Source organism: Piliocolobus tephrosceles, chromosome 5 (assembly GCF_002776525.5).
Source record: "Piliocolobus tephrosceles isolate RC106 chromosome 5, ASM277652v3, whole genome shotgun sequence".
Lineage (NCBI taxonomy): Eukaryota > Metazoa > Chordata > Mammalia > Primates > Cercopithecidae > Piliocolobus > Piliocolobus tephrosceles.
In genome coordinates this window covers 152,935,409-152,957,483 of record NC_045438.1, presented here as the reverse complement: position 1 = coordinate 152,957,483, position 22,075 = coordinate 152,935,409, and the positions used below count along the sequence as shown (strand labels likewise).

General features: G+C 38.5%; 1 protein-coding gene across 3 annotated transcripts in view; it reads right to left on the bottom strand.

Annotated features, from left to right (window-relative positions):
• The window catches only part of DTNBP1 (dystrobrevin binding protein 1), a 153,144-nt gene that overhangs the window by 57,721 nt on the left and 73,348 nt on the right, over positions 1–22,075 (bottom strand). For all 3 annotated transcript variants that reach the window (XM_023209822.2, XM_023209823.2, XM_023209824.2), the window contains one exon: positions 15,668–15,690. In XM_023209822.2, the coding sequence (XP_023065590.1) occupies positions 15,668–15,690 (23 nt within the window). The remainder of the gene's footprint in view (positions 1–15,667; positions 15,691–22,075) is intronic.

The window sequence follows — 22,075 nt, the reverse complement described above, 5'->3', positions numbered from 1 at the left end:
AGCCTGGGGATGAACAGCGCTATCATCTAATGAAATGGAGAAGACAGAAGAGCCAAGAAGCAGGCAGGATGAGACTCAAGATTGCAGATTTTGACAGGCTGAGTTTAAGATGCCTGTGAGCACCATCATAGGACTCTTGAGCGGAGAGTTGAATAAACCAGTCTAGAATTTAGGGGTGAGGCCAGGATTGGAGCCAATAGCATTGGGTGGTATTTAAAGCCTTGGGACTGAATGAGAATGCAGGAGAGAGAAGGCCCAAGCATTAACCCCAGAGGCACTTCAACATCTCCGGTGGGAAGGTAAAGAGCTTGGACTTAGTCCCGAAGTGTAGTTTTCCGAGATATCACAGCCAAGATAATTTGGGTGATAATGTCAGTTTTATTAGTTATGTGTTTACTTTTACAGACAAAAGGGATTAAGGAAAAGAATAGTGAAGTATGTGGACAGTACGAATAACTACCAGATGATTCTGCAGAGAAGTGAGCACTGATGGTGCAGGCGAGAGAGGGCAATGCTGCCAGAGCAAAGCGCTTAGGCAAGAGAGAAGGAAGGAATCCAGCGCCTATACTGAGGGCCTTGCTATGGAAACAGGGACTGTCCCCACAGTGTCAGGGAGGAAGCCAGAGCAAGCCGACACTGGGAGGAGGGGGCGTTAGTGCAGGGAGCACAGAGCCCTTCTCTTCTGACTGCTTCTAGTTCCTCATTGAAATCAGAGGAAAGCAATTAGGAATGGGATCAGGGAGGGGATGTCACAGTTCGAGAAAAGAGCATTCTCCTAGCGTGCAGACGGGAATGTACCAGGATTACCAGCCTGGCTCAAGGCTTTCTAGTGAATTGTGGACAACATCTGAAGTGAGAACTCAGGAAAGGATGTATGTTTTCTTCTAGCTACTCTCAGCTGCTCAGGGGCACACACCATGCAGGCAGGACGGAATTTAACCAATTACATCTTTCCAGCAACAGAGAGAGAGAAAAGTAAGGAATTATTGCATGGTACTAGAAAAAGTAATTACTTATATGGCAAAATATTGAGTAGTCATTTCATGCCATAAATCAAAATAAGTTCTAGATTAAGTAAAGTCATAAGTAAACTAGAATAAAAACTGGAAGAAATAACAAGCTAATATTTATTTCTTAGGATTGGGAGAGAATCTTCCATGCAGAAAAGCAATGGAAGATATCATTTAAAAATATTCATTTGATGTCCAAAAGATATATGAAAAAAATGCTTAACATCACTAATCATCAGGGAAATGCAAATGAAAACCACAGTGAGATATCATCTCCTACCAGTCAGAATGACTATTATCAAAGAGACAAAGGATAAGTGTTGGTGAGGATATGGAGAAAGGGAAACTCAGACACCGCTGGTCGGACTGTAAATTAGCTCAGTCGTTATGGAAAACAGTATGGAGGTTCCCCTGAAAAACTAAAAACAGAACTACCACATGATTCAGCAATCCCACTACTGGATATTTACCCAAAGAAAAGAAAATCAGTATTTTGATGAGATACTTGCACTCTCATGTTTATTGCAGCATTGTTTACAAAAGCCAAGATATGGAATCAACTAAATGTCTATCGACAGATGAATGGATAAAGAAAATGTGGTATGTATACACAATGGAATATTATTCAGCCATAAGAAAGAACAAAATTCTATCATTTTCAGCAACATGGATGAGCCTGTAAAACATTAAGTGAAACAAGCCCAGCATAGAAAGACAAGTATTGCATATTCTCATTCATATATGGAAGCTAAAAAACTTGACTGCATAGAAGTAGAGTAGAATAGTGGTTACCAGAGGCTGGGAATGGAGAGCTAGCCAGATGTTGGTTAACAAATACAAAATTACAGAGAGGAGGAATAAGTTCCTGTGTTCTATAGCACTGCAGGGTGATTATAACAATTTATTGTATATTTTCAAATAGCTATAAAAGTGGATTTTGGCTGGGTGCGGTGGCTGATGTCTGTAATCCCAGCACTTTGGGAGGCCAAGGCGGGCAGATCACCTAAGGTTAGGAGTTTGAGACCAGCCTGACCAACATGGTGAAACCCTGTCTCTACTAAAAATGCAAAAATTAGCCGGGCGTGGTGGCAGGTGCCTGTAATCCCAGCTACTTGGGAGGCTGAGGCAGGAGAATCGCTTGAACCTAGGAGGCAGAGGCAGCGGTGAGCCGAGATCATGCCACTGCACTACTCCAGCCTGGGCAACAGAGTGAGACTCCCTCTCAAAAAAAAAAGGAAGAAAAAAGAGTGAATTTTGAATGTTCTCAATGCAAAGAAATATTTGAGGAGATAGATATGTTAATTATCCTGATTTAATCATTACACATTATATATATGTATCAAAACATTACATTGTACCACACAAATATGTACAATTATGTGTCCATTTAAAATAATAAAAGCAAAACAATTATTTTCAATAAAAATACTAAACTTCTGTGTGTAATAGCCATGCAAAATTAAAAGGCAAATAATTAGTTGAAGATAAATATCTGCAATAAATATCACAATTTGAAGCCCTTAACATATAACCCCTTCATTCAAATCTACAAGTACACTAAAACTGCAACTGAAAGCAGCCAGAAGCAAAAGCAGTTCATAACAACAATTAAAAGCTGATAAATCACATTTTACCTACCGCCACACCTTAAACAATAATCAAATTTTATTTTTGCTATCATATTAGAAAAGACAAGAAAAAAATACTCAGGTGTCCATGAAATAGATAAAGTCATAGATATTGCTAATGAAAGTATAAACTGGAACAACCCTTCTAAAAAGCTAATGATGAATACACACCAAGAGCCTTAAAAAATGTAATACCCTTAGGCTGTAAAAAACTGTGGCCCTATCTATGTACGTATAGAGATGCTTATTACAGCACAAGTTATGCTTGACACAAAACTGACAACTACCTAAATTTCCAACAATAGGAAAACAGTATGTTAATGACATGAGGCAATGCTCACTTCATAAGGGGAAAAAACAGAAACAAAATTGTTTGTATGCTACTCCAATTTTGGATGATGTGCCCATATGGGCACATGTGTGTGTGTGTGTGTGTGTGTGTGTGTGTGTGTATAAACCTCAAAATGTTTGAGGCTATTGCAGACTAGTGATTCAATTTTTTTCCCCAGTAGCTTTTTAAATTTTCCTGTCTTCAATGGGGATGCACTGCTTTCACAATTATTTTTAAAATAAAGACTAGGGGCACTTTCATGTTAAAAAGATCTGGGCATTGTGGTTAAACATGAGCTGACCGGCAGAAAAGGTGACTAAAAAGCTATGGTCACAGTCACCATTTCTAGAAGACTATGCAGGTACAAACACCATTTTTATATGGGGTTTTGGAAAACTAGCAAGGGTTTAGACAAGAATGATCAGGAGAATAAAGCATCTATAATCAGTTGCCACAAAAAGAAAAGGTCAAGGAACTACAACTCTGAATCCTTAGAAGGCTGGTAGAGAGTGTGAACTGTCAACACACCAGATAAACACCTTTGGGACTGCTCATAAAGGGACTCTGCACGGGACAAGGTGCTAGATGACAGGACTTCAAAAGTTTTTCTAAGATACAATGGCTAGAAAGATGTAGAAAAGGGGAGAGTGCCAGAAATTCTTTTTCTGTTTTTTTTTTTTGTTTTTTTTTTTTTTTTTTTTTTAGATAGAGTATTGCTCTGTGGCCTAGGCTAGAGGGCAGTGGCACCATCTTGGCTCTCTGCAACCTCTGCCACCCAGATCCAAACAATTCTCCTGTCTCAGCCTCTCGAGTAGATGGGATTAGGCACCTGCCACCAAGCCTGGCTAATTTCTGTATTTTCAGTAGAGACAGGGTTTCACCATCTTGGTCAGGCTGGTGTCGAACTCCTGACCTCATGATCCACCCGTCTCGGCCTCTCAAAGCGCTGGGATTACAGGTGTGAGCCACCGAGCCCAACTGTTTTTTGTTTTGTTTTGTTTTGTTTTTTGAGATGGAGTCTCGCTCTGTCACCCAGGCTGGAGTGCAGTAGTGAGATCTTGGCTCACTGCAACCTCTGCCTTCCAGATTCAAGCAATTCTCCTGTCTCAGCCTCCAGAGTAGCTAGGACTGCAGGAGCACACCACGCCTAATTTTTGTATTTTTAGTAGAGACGGGGTTTCACCATGTTGGCCAGGCTGTTCTTGAACTCCTGCCCTCAGGTGATCCACCTGCCTTGGCCCCACAAAGTGCTGGGATTACAGGCGTGAATTCTAGGCAGGAATTCCTTTAAAATTGTTACTCAGAAATCAGCATGTGCAATAGTGAAGACTTGACTTTAAGAATGGTGAAATATTTCCTGTCTAGGGGGACACAGTGTGGAGAGGGGAACTAGAGGCCTTACTAATCTTTCTTCTAATCCTGTCCTGAGCTTCAACCCACACCCCATATTCAGAGGAATCTTTCCAGGGTTCTGCAGCATATATCAGCATCTTTTATTTTAAACACTGGGTTTTTATTCTTAGAATAGCCCTGTATTAAAGGAGCACTACACAGCAAGACCAGGAAGCAGTTCAAATACAGTTAAAGATGAAATTTCAATATGCTACTTAGCTACTCAAAGTTTGTGGTACAGAAAGAGAATGAGGGAAAGGGACTGGATATAAATGCAATACATAAAGAACACTGAACATTATGGAAAGTGAAAACTTGTCTAAATTCTATTGTTTACATTTTAGCACTTCCCAGGAATGCCTGTGGTGAAGTGAGAAAAACACAGGTTTTGAGGGCAGACGTTCCTGGGTTTAAATCCCTGCTGAAACGCTTACTAGCTGGGTGACTTAAGTCTCAATTTTCTCATCTCACAAGGTTGTTCTGATACTACTTGAGATACTGTGGTACTAACTATGAAATGCAAAGCACAGCGCTAACACATGTACATGCTTAATAAGTAGTTACTTTTCACTAATTTATTAGAGTTTTAATAGAAATAAACAGAATTATACTTATATACCTATAATGGTATGACTGATATTCTGTGCCACATTAATTTTACTAAATGAAAGAAAAAATCCCAGTGGTTATTTTTTTGATCACATCATCACATCATTGCAATTACTATGATAATTCTTATTACATATACTTTTATTTTCAGTTAAAAAGAAACATAATTAGAACTGATGAGTCATCTTCATGTAGTAAGTTTCTGACTGTTCAATTCCATTTTATCTACCGTAGTATTTATTTCATAGGTTTTCAAAACTGGAATTAGAGACTTGAAAGTGAATAGCATATTAATAAGTATCCTATGCTACTCTTTTATACAAATACTTTAAATGATTCTTAAGAATACAAAAGGATATTAAATAGTTCAATATTATTCCAATGCTTCTTTTGTTACTCCCCCTATCTTAGGTAAACACTATTTATTTTCTTAAATAAAAACAAATTAGCCAAATTTCAAATGCTTATTCATTTTATTTTATTTTAGAGACAGGGTCTGGCTCTGTTGCCCAGGCTGGAGTGCAGTGGTGCCATCACAGCTCACTGCACCCTCAAACTCCTGAGCCTCAAGTGATCCTTCCATCTCAGCCTCTCAAGTAGGTAGGGTTACAGGTGCATGCCACCATGCCCGGCTAATTTTTAAATTTTTTTGTAGAGTCGGGGGTCTCACTATGTTACCCTGGACTGGTCTCAAACTCCTGGCCTCAAGCGATCCTCCTGCCTCAGCCTTCCAAAGTGCTTGGATCACAGGTGTGAGTTACTGCTCCTACCCATATACTTATATTTATGCTATGGGCATACCTTTACAGGGAAAGCCAGATGAATATTTAAGTAGGAGTGACAGTTTCTCAGCTCAGGTGGCCACTTGACTTCTCCCCTGCTCTAGAAGTTTATAAAAACCATTAGGCAACTACCAATCTTCTGAGAAAAGTACAAACTCCATCACAGTTGCCTTCAACAGTTTAATCAGCAGAGCTACAAGATCCCACAGGTTATTTTCCAGCACACACCTCTAAAAAGCTAAGACAAAATCATGAAGCTCCAGATGAATTCAACAAAGTCTCTTGTTAAGGCTGACAGCTAAAATTTTCAAAGATTTCTTTCTGTGGTTTCAAAATTTAGTTTTCTGAAAGGTATAATTTTTGCTGTCAAGTTATACCATGTTCCAGCAAAAAGGTAATGAAACAGAATAGCCGTATTTATTCATGATACCAAACATTTATGATAGACAACAAAACGTTGTCCTGATTCACTTCTAAAATACTCTATTGCTATAATTATTGATCATACAATGGTGGTATATAATCATTACAAGAAATCCCAGAAAGGTAACGTTTAAGCATCACAACCCTAATCTCGATGCTCTATTTTTATGTAGTTTAATACCTAAACAAGCTGTTAAAGTGCCAATTCCCCTTCAACATAGAACATCGTCTTAGAGAATTTCAGGTCATGCCCAGTATGACAACTTAAGACAAGGCATTAGAATAAAGAATCAGCTACGTCTTAAACTGTCTTAGAGCCAAAATTAACAGACAAGATATAAATATTTTGGTATTACAGGACATAGATACTAACTTTATTTAAACACTGTTACATAAATACAAACCAGCTTTTAAAAAAACGAATATACACTTACACATATTGATATATGAGAAAAAGATGAGCAGACACCTCAAAAATCTTGCCAGTATTTACCAACAAATCGAGATTTTCAAGGAGTAATTTCTTAGATGAATAATCTAAAATATTAAAATTGAATATCAGATTATACCTATATGCAGACCTTTACTCTTAGAACCATTATTTAATGACTGAGAGAAGAGAAAATATGTCATTTATTATACATTCCCTATAAATACTTTAAAAATAAATGCCAAAGTTCTCACTAAGTTTTTTCCTGAACACTTAATAATGAATAAGAATGTGGTAAAACCTCTAGTTAGAATCTGATTCCATTAATGCTCCAATTTTGTAATTAATTCCTGAGCTATTATTTTACTTCTGTTAATATGTCTATCTAAGCTTGCAGGGTTTTGCTATGTTATACATATACAGGCGTGAGAGAGGGACAAAAGAAGGAACTTTTCTCTTAAGTCTGATATATCTTATTCAAATTTGTAATATTAAAAAGAGAATAACCTTGATAGATAGATGAGAGACAACATGTACTTCTTTCTTTCTTTTTTTTTTTTTTTTTTTTGCATGTAAAGAGAAGTGGCTTCTACTTGACAAGGCATGATGTATATAACATGCCATAATGTATGTCAACTTAAAGAAATAACAGGGAGTTTTAAAAAATGCAATAACTATTAAAAATTATGCCTTAGTTACCACCCCCATGGATAGTACAATAAATTACTCAACAAAAATGTACAGTTATTTTTTCAGGTATTTTTTGCAGTAAGTTCCACAACTTCAATATTCTTGTATATGTATTAATATATATATAAATACCACACAGAGATGTCATTAAAACCACAGCCTCTGGCTAACAGATAAGGAATACACTGAAGTTCTATAAAATTATGAAAAGAATATATATACATATATATATTCAAATTGTATGAAGCATCATGACATTTTTCAAAATTCATATTGAAAATCAGCCATTTTAGATGAACCCATATAGTGCCACAGAATCAATTTTAACTTTATACTACCTTTGGATATGGCTCACATATTTAACTCTATTAACTGCCTCTTGGAAAATGAACATACTAGCAGCAAGGGATGCTGAATTAGTTTTATGGAGCTGCACCAGACTTATTATTCAAATAGCTAGCATTATTTTCCTGGTATTTTATATTTATCTTTTAATACAAATATTGCTTCATAAAAAATGTCAGTTTGATGAATTTCACCTAATGCATGAGAAGACACATATTATATAAAAAAAAAGAAGTCCTACATTTCCATGCAACATTTTAAACTTATTTTAGGTATTAATTTAGTAAGTATTACTTGTTGGTAATAGAAACTAATAATACTCTCATAAAAATGTACTGCTTGTAGGTTCAAGTCAAGTTGGAATTTAATTTCTGCTTTTTAATAATATATCATCTGCATACCATGCAAATACAGCAATGTATCCAAGCATGGAAGTAAACATTTCAAAGGAAAGCAGCAAAGGAAAAAGAAAATAAAGTTCCACCTACAGGGATCCCTCTGACTATTTTCGGTGAGTCCTGGAGAAGACATGGATGTGAGACCTGAATGAGTGAACAGAAGCTCAGTGCTGGTCAAGTGAAGCCTCCAGTTACCAGGCAGCTGCCCTCACGTGCATCTTCTGGGATGTAGAACAAAGGAAGTGAGGCTGAAGCCAGAAGCAGGTTTTTCCAAAGAAATTGTAGTAAGCCTGTTAGTTTTTTGCTGATGGCTGAAGCAGACATACATTGGAATCTACTGCCTCTATAAAAGCAAAATGCAATCTCTCAGGGGCTCTAGTGTGCAAGGATGTATGCACCGGTCTGGGACCATACCAAATGCAGCTCAAAATGGAGGGGAGGGAAGGCTGAAAATATACTAAATCCATATGAATTTATCATCTAGGTACAAAGATGCTTTAGTAACACAGCAAAAGAGAGATGAAATGTTGCTGTTTGAAAGTAGTAACATAAAAACTATAGTTCATTTCATAACACACAAGGCATCTATAATTTTCCCCCACCTCATTTTTAATGTAGCATTAGCCTAAAGGTTTTTTCAAATTCAGCAACACTAACCAGGGGCTTGGAATGTGCTGTATATTTTTAATAAGTATCTTAAATCATCAATTCTAATAGTTACAAACACTTCTCCACAATCTTTTCCTTTTTGAAAATAGTATGGTCTAAATCCCACTCCTGCTGGTCCCCTCTGAAATCACAGCTCCATCAGTCAGCCACTCTCACTGTATCTTCAACCTCTCCCTCTCTACAGCTTCTGTTTCTTTTTCATAGAAATATACTCAACTTCCTCCCAAAATTAAAAAGAAATCCTTCCTTCAACCTAACTCTCTCCTCTAACTACTCTTCTTTCCTTCCTTTAGCCTTAGCTTTTGAAAGCGTTGTCTCTACTCCCTCATTCATTTAAATATTTAATAAGCACCAAAGTGCCAAGCACCTGAGTCACAATGGTGAACAAGGCAGAACAGTCCACTCATTCCAATCCTCTGCCATCTGGTTTCCACCCCCACCCCCCACGTACACAAAACCATGCTGCTGAAAGTGTCCTCATTAAGATCACCAATTAGCTTCTGAGGCTATGTTTCAGTTTGCCTTCTCCACAACAATACGACACTGCTTCTTGACATGTCCTTGCAATGTTCTCCTTATCACATTTTCCTCTTTGCCTCTTGGCCTCCACTATGGGCAACTAGCCCTCTTCTCGTGCCTGTCTGGTGAATGTTGGTGCTTCCTAGATTTCTATGCATTGTCATCTTTTTTTCATTCTGCCCTGTTGCTTGTGGGCAACATCATTCAAATCCCGGGCTTCCATTCCCAACTACATGCTGGCTACTTTCAAATCTAGCTCAGATCTTTCTCCTGAGGTTCAACAGCCCATTGGACACTTCCACCTATAATGTCTTACAGATACTGCAAATTTAACATGCTCCTGATGAAATTCACTCAATAAGAATGAAATATTAAGGAATAAATTTAAGACACACATATTGAAAACAACAAAGCTGCTTGGAAAAACCGAAGATGACTTAAATAAATAGGGATACATTCCATGTTCACGGATTGAAAGACTCACTATCATTAAGATGACAACTTTCCCCAAATTGATCTATATATGCAACACAACCATCCCTATTAAAGTCTCAGAGGGCTCTGTTCTTTGTTGGAATTGTCAAAATGATCCTAAAATTCATATGGAAAGACAAAGGACCTTAAACAGTCAAACCAATTTTAAAAAGAACTAGGTTAGAGGACTTAGACTTCCCAATTTCACATCTTACTACGAAGCTACAGTAGTCAAGACAGTGTGGCATTGGCAATAAGGAACAGAGTGGAGAGTTCAGAAAAAAATTCTTACATTATGGTCACTGGTTTCCCACAAAGGTGCCAAAGCAATTCAATGGGGGAAGAGAAGCTCTTTTCAAAAAATAGTTCTGAGGCTTGTGAGGGAGACTTGGGGCCTGTGCAGCCTACAGCCCCAAGGTCTGCCAAAAAATGGTTCTGAGACAACTGAACATTGATGTGTAAAAAAATGAAGGTGGACTTTTAACTCACACGAACACAAGGCTTAACTGAAAATGGATCACAGACCTAAATGTAAGAGCTGACTAGTGTTGTCAAGGATGAGGAGAAACTGCAGCCCTCACACACTGCTGACAGGAACGTAAAATGGTATAGCCATTTTAGAAAACAGTTCAGCAGTTTCTCAAAAAGTTAAACACAAAGTTGTCATATAATCCATATATTCTAATCTTAGCTATATACCTAAGATAAATAAAAATGTATGTCAACACAAAGACTTGCATAAGAAAGTTGACAGCAGCATTATTCAAAATAGGCAAAACCTGGAAACAATCCGAATGTCCATCAGCTGGTGAGTGGATAAACAAAATGGGGTCTGTTCATACAATGGAATATTAATTCAGCAATAAAAAGGAACAATATAGTGATTTTTTATTCTACTCAGTTTCTTGAATCTGTGTCTTTCTCTCCATTCTAGCAATGCCTTAAGTCAAATCTAATAGTTTCCCAACTGATCTCTTTTAGTCTAGACCTGCTCTTCTCTAACCTATCTCCTATATGATTCCAGAAAACTTGCTTTAAAATGCAAATCTGATCCTTCTACCCTGATTGAAACCCTCGGGGATATCCCACTCCCTGTCCGGACTCTATCAGCTACAACAATAACCTCTGAGCTCCTTTTGATCATGCACCCCTGACATAGGCATGAATTCCTGTTCGATTACATAATATATAGAAAATTGACATTTAAAAGGATGACATAAAAAAACAAAAGTTCCAGTTTCCTCTCTTCTCCTCATGCTTTGCAAGCCCACATGCCTCTTTGAAGACCACTGGCCTACAGGGAAATGTCCAAGTTCCTGTGCACGGCATTCAAGGTTGGGTACCAGTTGTTCCTTGCCTCTCTGTCCAGCTTCATCCCTCATCACTTCACCCCACACACCATATGCTTCAGCCAGGCAAATTATTTGTGGCTCCTTCAATAAATAAGAAATTAAATTTTAACTTGTATTCTTGAAATAAACGTATCTGCATCTTTACAATTGTTCTTTCCTCCTCCTGGAATGTCTTTATTATCCTTTCCAGCCCAGCGAGTACTCATCATTCAGATCAAGTGTAATGACCGCTCTCTGGCTGATTACTCCCACCTTAGTGTAGTTATTTCTATTATTTCTATATTGTTTTTAAATTACACATTTGCCTTTCTAACCTATAAGCTTTGCCACAGTCCTTTAGCTCCTTGAGGACAGAGGACAGTAATATCATCCAACCTGAGTCATTTAAATATTGCTAAATGGCAGCTGAATAGTTTTGTCTCACATGTTAAGCAAATTCTTTAAGTGAACCAACAAACTCTACTGAAGTTTACCATCTAGCATCATCATCCCTATCTGTAACATGCTAAGGGCTGCCAAGCCAGTAACATGTATAAGCCACATCCATGAGTCATCCAAACAAGTGAGACTCCTCAAAGACTCAGAATTCTCCAAGTCAGATGACTTGGTGCCTTCTATTTTTACTCAAATTTAGCCATCATCATCACTGGGAATTGCTCCTCTTCTAAGATTTCAAACTGAAATCTCTTCTTTGACCACAAGATCCACCTCAACCACTAAAAGCTTTCTTCCCCTTTATGGGGTACCTCACCTGTACCATTCAGCCTGCTTCTTCTCATGGTCTGGTCAGGCCTCCCCTCTCCAGTGTGTCAGTCTCATTAGCATCCATGGTTACCATGCCCTGCTGGCCCAGCTTACATGTTTTCCCATTTCCAACTCTGTGTTAGCCAAAGCATATTTGTTTTGCTTTTTTTATTTCTGCTTCTGAGCCTAGCCCTGAAAATTCAGATTATCATTCCTTATGTGAATTCTCAAAAAATTCTTTCATCCTTCCATGTCAACTTTTCCCTATATTATCAGCCATCCTTTCCTTCTCTAAGGTCTTAGGAAAAGAGATGGCCCTGGACACTCTCCAAGGATAACCTATCTGGATACCATTTCCTTCCATTTTCTTTAATATCATAATGACTCTTTCAATATGTTCAACTATACCTCCCCTGACTTTGACCCGGATCCTATCTCGTTACATTTTCATTTTTTTCTATCCATTCATGATTGAACAATTAGTTCATGTCACCTTTATTTCCTAACTACTCATACATTTCTTTTTTTGGAGACAGAGTCTTACTCTGTTGCCAAGGCTGAAGTGCAGTGGCACAATCTCGGCTCACTGCAGCCTCTGCCTCCCAGGTTCAAGCAATTCTCATGCCCCAGCCTCCCAAGTAGCTGGGACTATAGGTGCCCGCCACCACGCTGGGCTAATTTTTTTTGTATTTTTAGCAGACATGGGGTTTCACCATGCTGGCCAGGCCGTTCTCGAATGCCTGACCTCAAGTGATCTGCTTGCCTCAGCCTTCCAAAGTTCTAGGATTACAGGCATGAGCCACCATGCCTGGCCTATTCATACACTTCTGATTTTCAATTCGGATTCACCCTTTATAAACAGCTCTTTCAGGTCGCCAATGACCTGTTCATTGTCAAATCCAATAGGCTCTCCCCATTCGGCTCAACTTCTCTGCATTACTTGTATCACGGATAACCACTTTTCCTCCTTTAAACTCTCTCCTCTGCAGTTTTTTTTTGTTTTGTTTTTTTTTGTTTTTGTTTTTGTCACTACATTGCCTTGGTCTTCCTGTGTCTCTGACCACTCTGGTTCCGTCTCTTCCACTGGCTCTGCTTTCCAGAGCTAAGTCATTAATGTCTTATGTCTTTAAAGACTATGAAAGCTTATGTACTCTACATGTGCTTACAATAATGGAATGCCTTCCCCACTAAAAATATAAAATAAGGACTTTTATGATCCTAATCTCCTTTTTCTGCTATCTGATATTTGAGTGACTGTCACTAAAAAGTTTAAATGAATGCAGTATTTGGGGAACACAGAAAAATTTCCGACTGCCAATATTAAGACAAGAACAACAACTGGTTTTAATAGTCTTGTAGAGATTGGCCATATGCAGCAGAAGTAAGGTGAACATAACTCATCAACCTCTATGGAGTATAGAAGGGAGAATCCAGAACTTGGTGGATGATATTAATCTACATTACTAATTTCGAAGGTTACTAAGTTTGTATTTTGGTTCTCAAAAGTTAGTTTTCCCTCAATTTAGAAAAGAGCTTCTAAATATAAGTTGAATAAAGCAATTGGAGGAAGTAATACCCTTTATTTTCCTGCAACCTGAGAAGGAAAAAGGCAATATTCAAAAAATAATAAATTGCCACAGTATGTTCAAACAAATTTTTAAATGTTTTTTTCTTCACTAATACTTTGGAAGAGCTATTACATTTCTGTTTTTCTTGTTATAGGGTACTTTTTTATTTGAGATAAGAGTCTTATTCTATGGCTCAGGCTAGCGTGCAGTGCTGTGATCTTGGCTCACTACAACCTCCGCCTCCCGAATTCAGGTGATTCTCCTCCCTCAGCCTCCTGAGTAGCTGGGTGTACCAACACGCCTGGCTAGTTTTTGAATTTTTAGTAGAGATGGGGTTTCACCATGTTGGCCAGGCTGGTCTTGAACTCCTGACCTCAGGTGATCCACCCCCCTCGGCCTCCCAAAGGAGGCCCTTCCAAAGTGCTAGGATTACAGGCGTGAGCCACCATGCCCAGGCCTCGTTTTTAAAATATTAGCAAAACACTCAAGAAGAAACAATTTTGAATGAACACTGATACTAAAAATCTTGATATAATGTTGATATAATGCAACATTCAATTTAGGGTTTGTTCACATTTGAGATCTTTAATTGGCCTGTGGGTGGATTTGATGTGCTGTTAATTGTACATAATTAGGAATGTGTGTATAAACAAGATATTTCAGCTTAAATTGAATTATTCTATCGGGTAATATGCAACACTACCTAACCTTTTGCAAACTGCTATTCTCTTCTTTTTCTCTGAATATTGTCATACTAAAAAAAGTATGCCTCAGCACTGAGATGCAAGTAAAACTGACATTTTACATAATCTGTGTCCCTGCCCTGTCTATTAATATTAACTTGATTGTTTTTTTCATCTCTTACTGTTACGTAAGAAGATACTAAACTAGTCAACCAAAAGAAAAGAATGAGAAGGAAAAGGCATTTTATGAGGATTTCAAATTTTTAGTAGAGATGGGGTTTCACTGTGTTGGCCAGGCTGATCTTGAACTCCTGACCTCAGGTGATCCACCCGCCTCAGCCTCCCAAAGTGCTGGGATTACAGGCGTGAGCCACCGCGCCTGGCCTCACAGGTCTTTGAAAAAATGGGATTGAAAATTCTTGCATGGCTTTTAAACCATGGTGATCTTATTTATCTTATTTTAAAGCACTGATTTAAAAAAAAAAGTATACAAGTAGTGGTTTACAAATCGAATTAAGAACAATGACAGCCATGACAACACATTGTATCACACGGTCATTTAACATTACCTTCAACAAACTGGCCAGGAGCTTAATCATTTACTATAGCTGTAGTAGGTCAAACAGAAATCCAGCCAAACAAGGCTGGTTCAATAATAACTATAGGAGGAATATGCCTTTATACCTTTTATCTTGAGAATTCGTCATTTTTTCTAAATTCTAACAGATCAGACATATCAACAATTCAACCATAAACGATATACTTGGAAATCTTTAACCATTCAGTAAATCTAAAGGACAATGCTGGTTTACATGTGAAGTATAATAAGCATAAAACAACTAAATCAGAAGTGATTTCAAAAAGTTTTCTCAGTTATTGAAATGAGTCTCTCGAGAATAGGATTTCTAGTACTTAATTGCTCATGAGTAATTAATTGAAAAATGGCAAACTGGAATAACCTTGAGCTGCTGGAAAGTTTGTATTTTTTTCTATTTTTCACTAGCATTTCTCCATGACCAGTACCGGTCAATATAACCAAGAATTATTCTCTAGTGTCCCTCCTTCAGGCATTCCCTAAACGTAAAAAGTAATGCTGGGTGCTTTTGGAATCTCAGAATATATTTCATCTGAGCCTCTAATTTTACAGATGGAAAGAGAAACTGTGCCTGAAAAGCTAAGACACTCAGCCAAAGTCACAAGACAGCAGCAGAGCAGGACCCAGCACTGAAGACCTCTCAGGAGGTTCAAGTGACTACAAGGTCAATTGCAGGGGCACCTCTTGATCTTTGTCACCATTCCCTTTCCACGTGGCCCAGAATGCACAAGAGAAACCAGAATCTTCTTAAACTATGATTCTCAACAACCTCAAAGTTAGCACTGCACCTTCCTAACATACCATTTATAAAGGTCATTAGCAGAAACTCTCACTTGGTATATATGTGCTAAAGAGAATATCAAAACCACTTGTGATTAAACAAAACCTACAAAAACAGTATTAAGTTTTATTTTTTTATGTAAACTGATTTTTAAAAAATGAGTTCGTTGATCATTATCAAGAGAGAACATCTGACACCAATTAACTCTCAACTACTTTAAAGTGAAGAATTAACACAAAATTACCTTTGAAGGTTTCCAGTTCCTTCCTGTAGGAAAAAAAAAAAAAAAGACAAGACATTGCAAATTTAAAATCTCTTCCCAATGAAAACTGTTCTTCCATCATAATAAAAATTTATGTACTTTAAATGCCCACAGTGGTATTTCTGGATCTTCACATATCAGTTATACTTTACTGAAATGACCAGTACAATGAGCCTAAACCAACTATTTTCAGTTATTTCTGCTATTTTCTATTAATGGCTCAAAAAAGTTCCACCAGAATCCGAATAATAATCTAAACAATTTCATCTAAACAATAAAACAATTATAACAACACAGCATTTTAATCCCAGCTATGAACCCTCTCATATATATAAGAATCAGTTTATAAAATGCACTTAACACAATTTTTCCTTCATGGATAAATATTCAATACTGGATTTTTGAGATCATTAGTTAAAAACTATCCAAAATAGAAGCAGTTGTTTTCCCTTTCAACAGCAAAGGAAAAAACGGGGAAAGCACATATCAAAGGATTGAGGTGCACAGCTCATTCTGCCACAAAGGGCCAAGCCTCCAGGAATCTTCTGGTTTATTATTCTGTTAATGTTCAGTAAGGATGCCAAAACACAAAGGTTCCTGGGAAATGTACAGTGGGGAAAATATATACTAAAATAAACATTTTGTGACAAAGAAAGCAAAGCAAGTTGTTTTGAGGCTTTCCCTCACAATTTTGCAGTTACGTATTTTTTTCCTCATTATCAGTACTAATGAGTAATTCTGAGGAAATAAAGGCTTGTTATTCTGCTTAAAATATGAGACATTTATTTTTTACTTGCACTCTAGAGTTTTACTAAAAATCTAGAGATGTTTTGAATTCTTAAATCAATTTTCCACACACCTAATTACAATACCCCTCATGTTCCAAAATAGCTGACTACATTCAACAGCTGCTAGAAAGGACTGGCAAGCTGCCTACTGAAAGGCCAAGTAGATAATGTTCTTGCAACAGCCAAAGTGAAGGTTCGTAAATCAGATGGTCATCCCACTCCTTTTTTCCCTAACGATATCTACTTATCATAATTATCCAGCACCATGGTTTAAAAGCTATGCAAGAATTTTCAATCCCATTTTTTCAAAGACCTGTGAGGCCAGGCGCGGTGGCTCACGCCTGTAATCCCAGCACTTTGGGAGGCTGAGGCGGGTGGATCACCTGAGGTCAGGAGTTCAAGATCAGCCTGGCCAACACAGTGAAACCCCATCTCTATTAAAAATACAAAAAAATTAGCCAGGCGTGGTGGCGGGCACCTGTAATCCCAGCTACTAGGGAGGCTGAGGCAGGAGAATCGCTTGAACCCGGGAGGCACAGTTTGCAATGAGCCAAGAAGGCACCACTGCACTCCAGCCTGGGTAACAGAGCGAGACTCTGTCTCAAAAAAAAAAAAAAGAAAACCCTGGGTTAATTGTTTCCCTTCAGTCAATAAAATAATCAACTTCATTCTTAAAAGCTTAGCTAGGTACAAGCTATATATGCCTAAAATCTGCTTTATACCCCAATAATAAAAACCAGAATACAACAGGAAGGCAACATGTATCATAAGAGGATCTCAAAAAGATATCTTTGATCTACTTCTTAGTGACGTCCTCACATTAGCAATTCCCCGATGTGAGGAAAGTTGACGGAACACTCAGTTCAATATTCTAATGAGCAATTCTTTTTTTTCTATGATTACAATCTTTAGAGAGCTTCTAATTTTCTTCTTTTAGAATGTGTGACTGTGAGCAGAATTTCTAAAGGGCTCCCCTGTTTTAAAAAGCTGAAACTCAGAATAATGATTTCACACACACTGTTCTTCTCCTACCCCCAAATATTAACAACCATAAAAACAAGGAATCCAGAGCATCTACTACTAAATACATTAATGAGTGAGTGTGCAATTGAGGAGGGTGCTTTTCCTATGGACGCGTCCTGCACACCCTGTAACCGCCTGGCTGCTGCTGTGAAGAGGACAAGCCCAGCATCTTCTGGGTATCCTCTGTCACACAGTGTCATGACCCACAACTCCACAACTGCCAGTGAAATTTCCAAGAAACTTCCCTTCAGAAAGAAAATCATTCCTGTACCCAATTCCTAAAAAAGATGACTGCTTGAAGTAGTGGTGGTACAAATAATTGGTTTAAAGAAAAAAATCGGTATTATAGAACCCTTTTTTTTTTTTTTTGAGACAGAGTCTCACTTGTCACCCAGGCTGCAGTGTAGTGGTGTGATCTCGGCTCACTGCAACCTCTGCCTCCTGGGTTCAAGCAATTCTCCTGCCTCAGCCTCCCGAGTAGCTGGGATTACAGCCACCCACCACCACGCCTGGCTAATTTTTCTAGTTTTAGTAGAGATGGGGTTTCACCGTGTTGGCCAGACTGGTCTCAAACTCCTAACCTCAGGTGATCTGCCCGCCTCGGCCTCTCAAAGTGCTGGGATTAGAGGCATGAGTCATTATGCCTGACCAGTATTATGGAACTTTTAAAGAACTGATGAAGTAAAGCAGCAGCACTGAAAGCCTTGAAATTTCACAATTTTTAGGGTGTACTCCACCATCTGTTAGAGGTACTCAGCATTCGGAAATACAGAACATGTAAGAGAAGGTAGGGAAAGGCACGTCAGTCACAGGCAGCAGTGACTGTGAGGTCACGGAGGCCAAAGACGCAGGTTATATTTAGGAAACAGACTTCAGAACAGCAATACTTCAGCAAGTACTTGTCCTAAAACAAATACTTCAGAACAGCAGGCTGAATGAAGAGAAAGTAATTCAGATAAAAAGGTAGAGAGTTCTCAGTGCCAGGCTAAAATATTTTGTTTCATTTTTAGCAGGAGAATAACATGAGCAAAGCTGTATTTTAGGAAGAACGTTCTAGCTGTGATGGATGGATATATTGGCAAGGGAGAGAATAAAAGCAGTGAGTACTCAGGAAACCATGGGGGGGACGTGGGGAAGAGCTAATTAATACTTGGAAAGAGTGGCCGGGCGCGGTGGCTCAAGCCTGTAATCCCAGCACTTTGGGAGGCCGAGACGGGCGGATCACGAGGTCAGGAGATCGAGACCATCCTGGCTAACACAGTGAAACCCCGTCTCTACTAAAAAATACAAAAAACTAGGCGGGCGAGGTGGCGGGCACCTGTAGTCCCAGCTGCTCGGGAGGCTGAGGCAGGAGAATGGCGTGAACCCGGGAGGCGGAGCTTGCAGTGAGCTGAGATCCGGCCACTGCACTCCAGCCTGGGGGACAGAGTGAGACTCCGTCTCAAAAAAAAAAAAAAATACTTGGAAAGAGCAATGTTAAGTGGCAATGACAATGAAATGAAGGATTCCAATTTGAAAAGTATCATAAAGAAGACTCAACAGCCCAAGGCATCTGACTAAATGGGGTAAGGAGAGGAAGGAGACAAGCATGCTAACCGGGGCAGTTCTAGTCTGGATCATGAGAAGGAAAAGATTTTGGAGGGCAATGCATGAGTTTAGTTTGGGAATTGCTGAAACAGGAAGACTGAAAGCTGCAGAAGGGATTCCCATCCCCTTCAGCCTACTCGAGGATTTAACTCCTACAGATTCCTACTCCCTTGCTTCACATTCACTCTTGAACCCATTCCAATTTGGCTTCTGGACCCCCCACTACACAATCAAGGCCACCAACAATCATCATGTTGCCAAATCCAGTGACCACTTTCTCTGTTTTCATCCTAATCCTTCAGCAGCATTTGATGCCAACTAGTGGTTTCCTGAAACAGTTCTCTCTAGTGTTCTTCTACTTCCTCAGGTTTTTTTTTTTTTTTTTTTTTTTTTTTTTTTTTTTTCTCCATCCTTACAGACCACCAGATGCTGGAGTGCTACAGGCTTGGTTCTGAGCTCTCTTCTCTCCTCAGCTTACATTCGCTCACAAGCCAATTTCACCCTTAGCTTTAAATGCCATCCATACGCTACTAACTTCCTGATTGCATTTCCTATCTTGATCTCTTCTTTGAGCTCCAGACTCATATGCAACTGCCCATTTGATAGCTTTATGCAAAAGTGGAGTAGGCTACTCAAACATCCATAAGACAGCCTGTTCTTCTCCAGCCTAACTTGTCTCAGTTAATGGCATTACCCAGCTCCTCAAGTTTTGGCTCATCCATCTCCCTCATTCTCCATCTAATTCATCAATAAATCCTGTCAATTCTATCTCAAAACATAGCCTGAATGGATCCATTTCTCTCCGTCATCACTGCCATCAACTTTATATAAATATCCATTTTCTTATACTAAATATAATCTTAGTTGAGTTCAATTAGTCATTCAACAAAAATGTATTAAGCCTTAGACACTATGTTAGGAATAGCATTAGGAATAATGCTAGGTTTGGGATAGACATGTTCCATAACCTCAAGGAACTTTAGTGGGAGAGACACAGAAATAAAGCAATAATTAGAAATCAATGTTATAGATTACAGTGCTTTGGTAATGACATGCTGAGGATTCTCTAGGAATAAAGAAGAGAGGACAATTCATACACTTAGGTTTGGTAGGAAAGGCCTCCTAGAGAAGCAAGGACTGAGCTGATGAGTTTCCAAGGACAGTATAACTGATGACGATGGGCAACATTTATTGAGAACATGGCAGATATTTTACTCTTAAGCATTAAGTCATACTCTCAGTTAACCAGATGAAAAAGCATGGGTAAGCAGGAGTTTTAAGTTCTAGTCACTCTCCTTCAAACTGTGTTATTAGCATAAAAATGCTAATAATAATAATTAGTGTAAAACAGCCTTCAAGTTCATCTTTTCCAAGAAGACTTAACTGACATCCAATCAGTGATCTCTCCTTTATCAAAAATTCTATAGCACTGAACGCAATGAATGTTACACATCTCACGTGCTGCCTTGTAATGTGGTTCTGTCTGTACAGGTGTCGTCTCTACAGTTACACTACAGGATTCCTGAAGTGCAGACACTGTATCTCTTCCATCCTGCATCACACACGTGCCCAGAGTTGGACCCAACAGTCAGCAAATCATTATTACAAAGTACTGAGGCTGCAGGATGACTAAGATCTGCTTCTTCAAAGAGGCCCTTGCTGTAACTATATTTTATTTTTGATAAAGTTTGATCAAGTATTATCTCATTTGAAGCAACTTGTTGTTGCTTGCATTTTCTAAAAATTGAGTTTATTTCCATAGTTTAATAGTATTTTCAGAAGACCAAATAAGAAGAATTGAAATGTCTCGTTTTAAATGTTAACATATTTCAAAATTTACTCAATTCAGCTAGTGCCTTTACAAAATTTAGCATAACCCTAAAACTAAAACATTCAAGAAATAACACCAGGATCAAAAGCTAATCATATTCCAAAGGGTGAAACTGCTATTATTTAATCATTTTCTCTCCAGGGATTGAGTTATGAAGGAGAATAAAAATGAAAGAATCACGTTAATAAATAAGTCTATGGAATGTTACAAGAAGTATATTAAATCTATATATGAGTAGAAATCAACCAGCTCAGACTCAAGATGAAAACTTAATAGACAGAAGCTCCTGGATAAATGCCTCCATAAACACAGATAAAGCAAACTCTCTGTCTAAATACTAAACTGCCTCCCTAGGACAAATCCATGATAAAAGGCTAACACAAAATACCAACATTCAAAATGCCAACTGCAAAATGCACCTACCATTTTTCTTCATATGTAGAAATGTTTAGGGGAAATTGTTTTAAGCATGATCAGCAATGTTCTTTTATAGAACACTCCTGAACTGTGTTCCTTTGCTATGGTTGATGGACAGAACCTATTACTGTGACTGCTTGTTCCTGGGAAAGACCTCACAAGCCCACTCTTAAGAAAGAAGCATCTACCATTCATCATCACCAAGTCAGTGTTCTGTTGTTTCCCGGCAGTCCACAGTCCTGCGGTACCACCCTACAGACTTGGTGGGGCTGCCGGTGATAGAGTCTGAGGGGGATTGGGGATGGGTGGTGGGAGGGGCCTCCTTCCAGCTTGAGATGAATTTTCTCAGGACTCTCTATACCTTAAAAGTCTCTGTTGTCATTTATTCTTATACAAAACCAGCGAAACATTTTCAACATTTACAAAATAAAACCTTAAAAAGCAGCTAGTTCACTGTAAAAATGGCATTAAATCCTTATTTATTATGCTATTAATATACACTGTATATATCTATTTTGGGCAAATACAGACAAGAAAGTAACAGGATGATAAGATTCCAGAATCTTGGATTGATTATTTATTTATTTATTTATTTATTTATTTATTTATTTTTGGAGACGAAGTCTTGCTCTTGTCCCCTCTGGTTGGAGTGTGATGGCACGATCTCGGCTCACTCCAACCTCCACCTCCCGGGTTCAAGCAATTCTCCTGCCTCAGCCTCCCGAGTAGCTAGGATTACAGGCA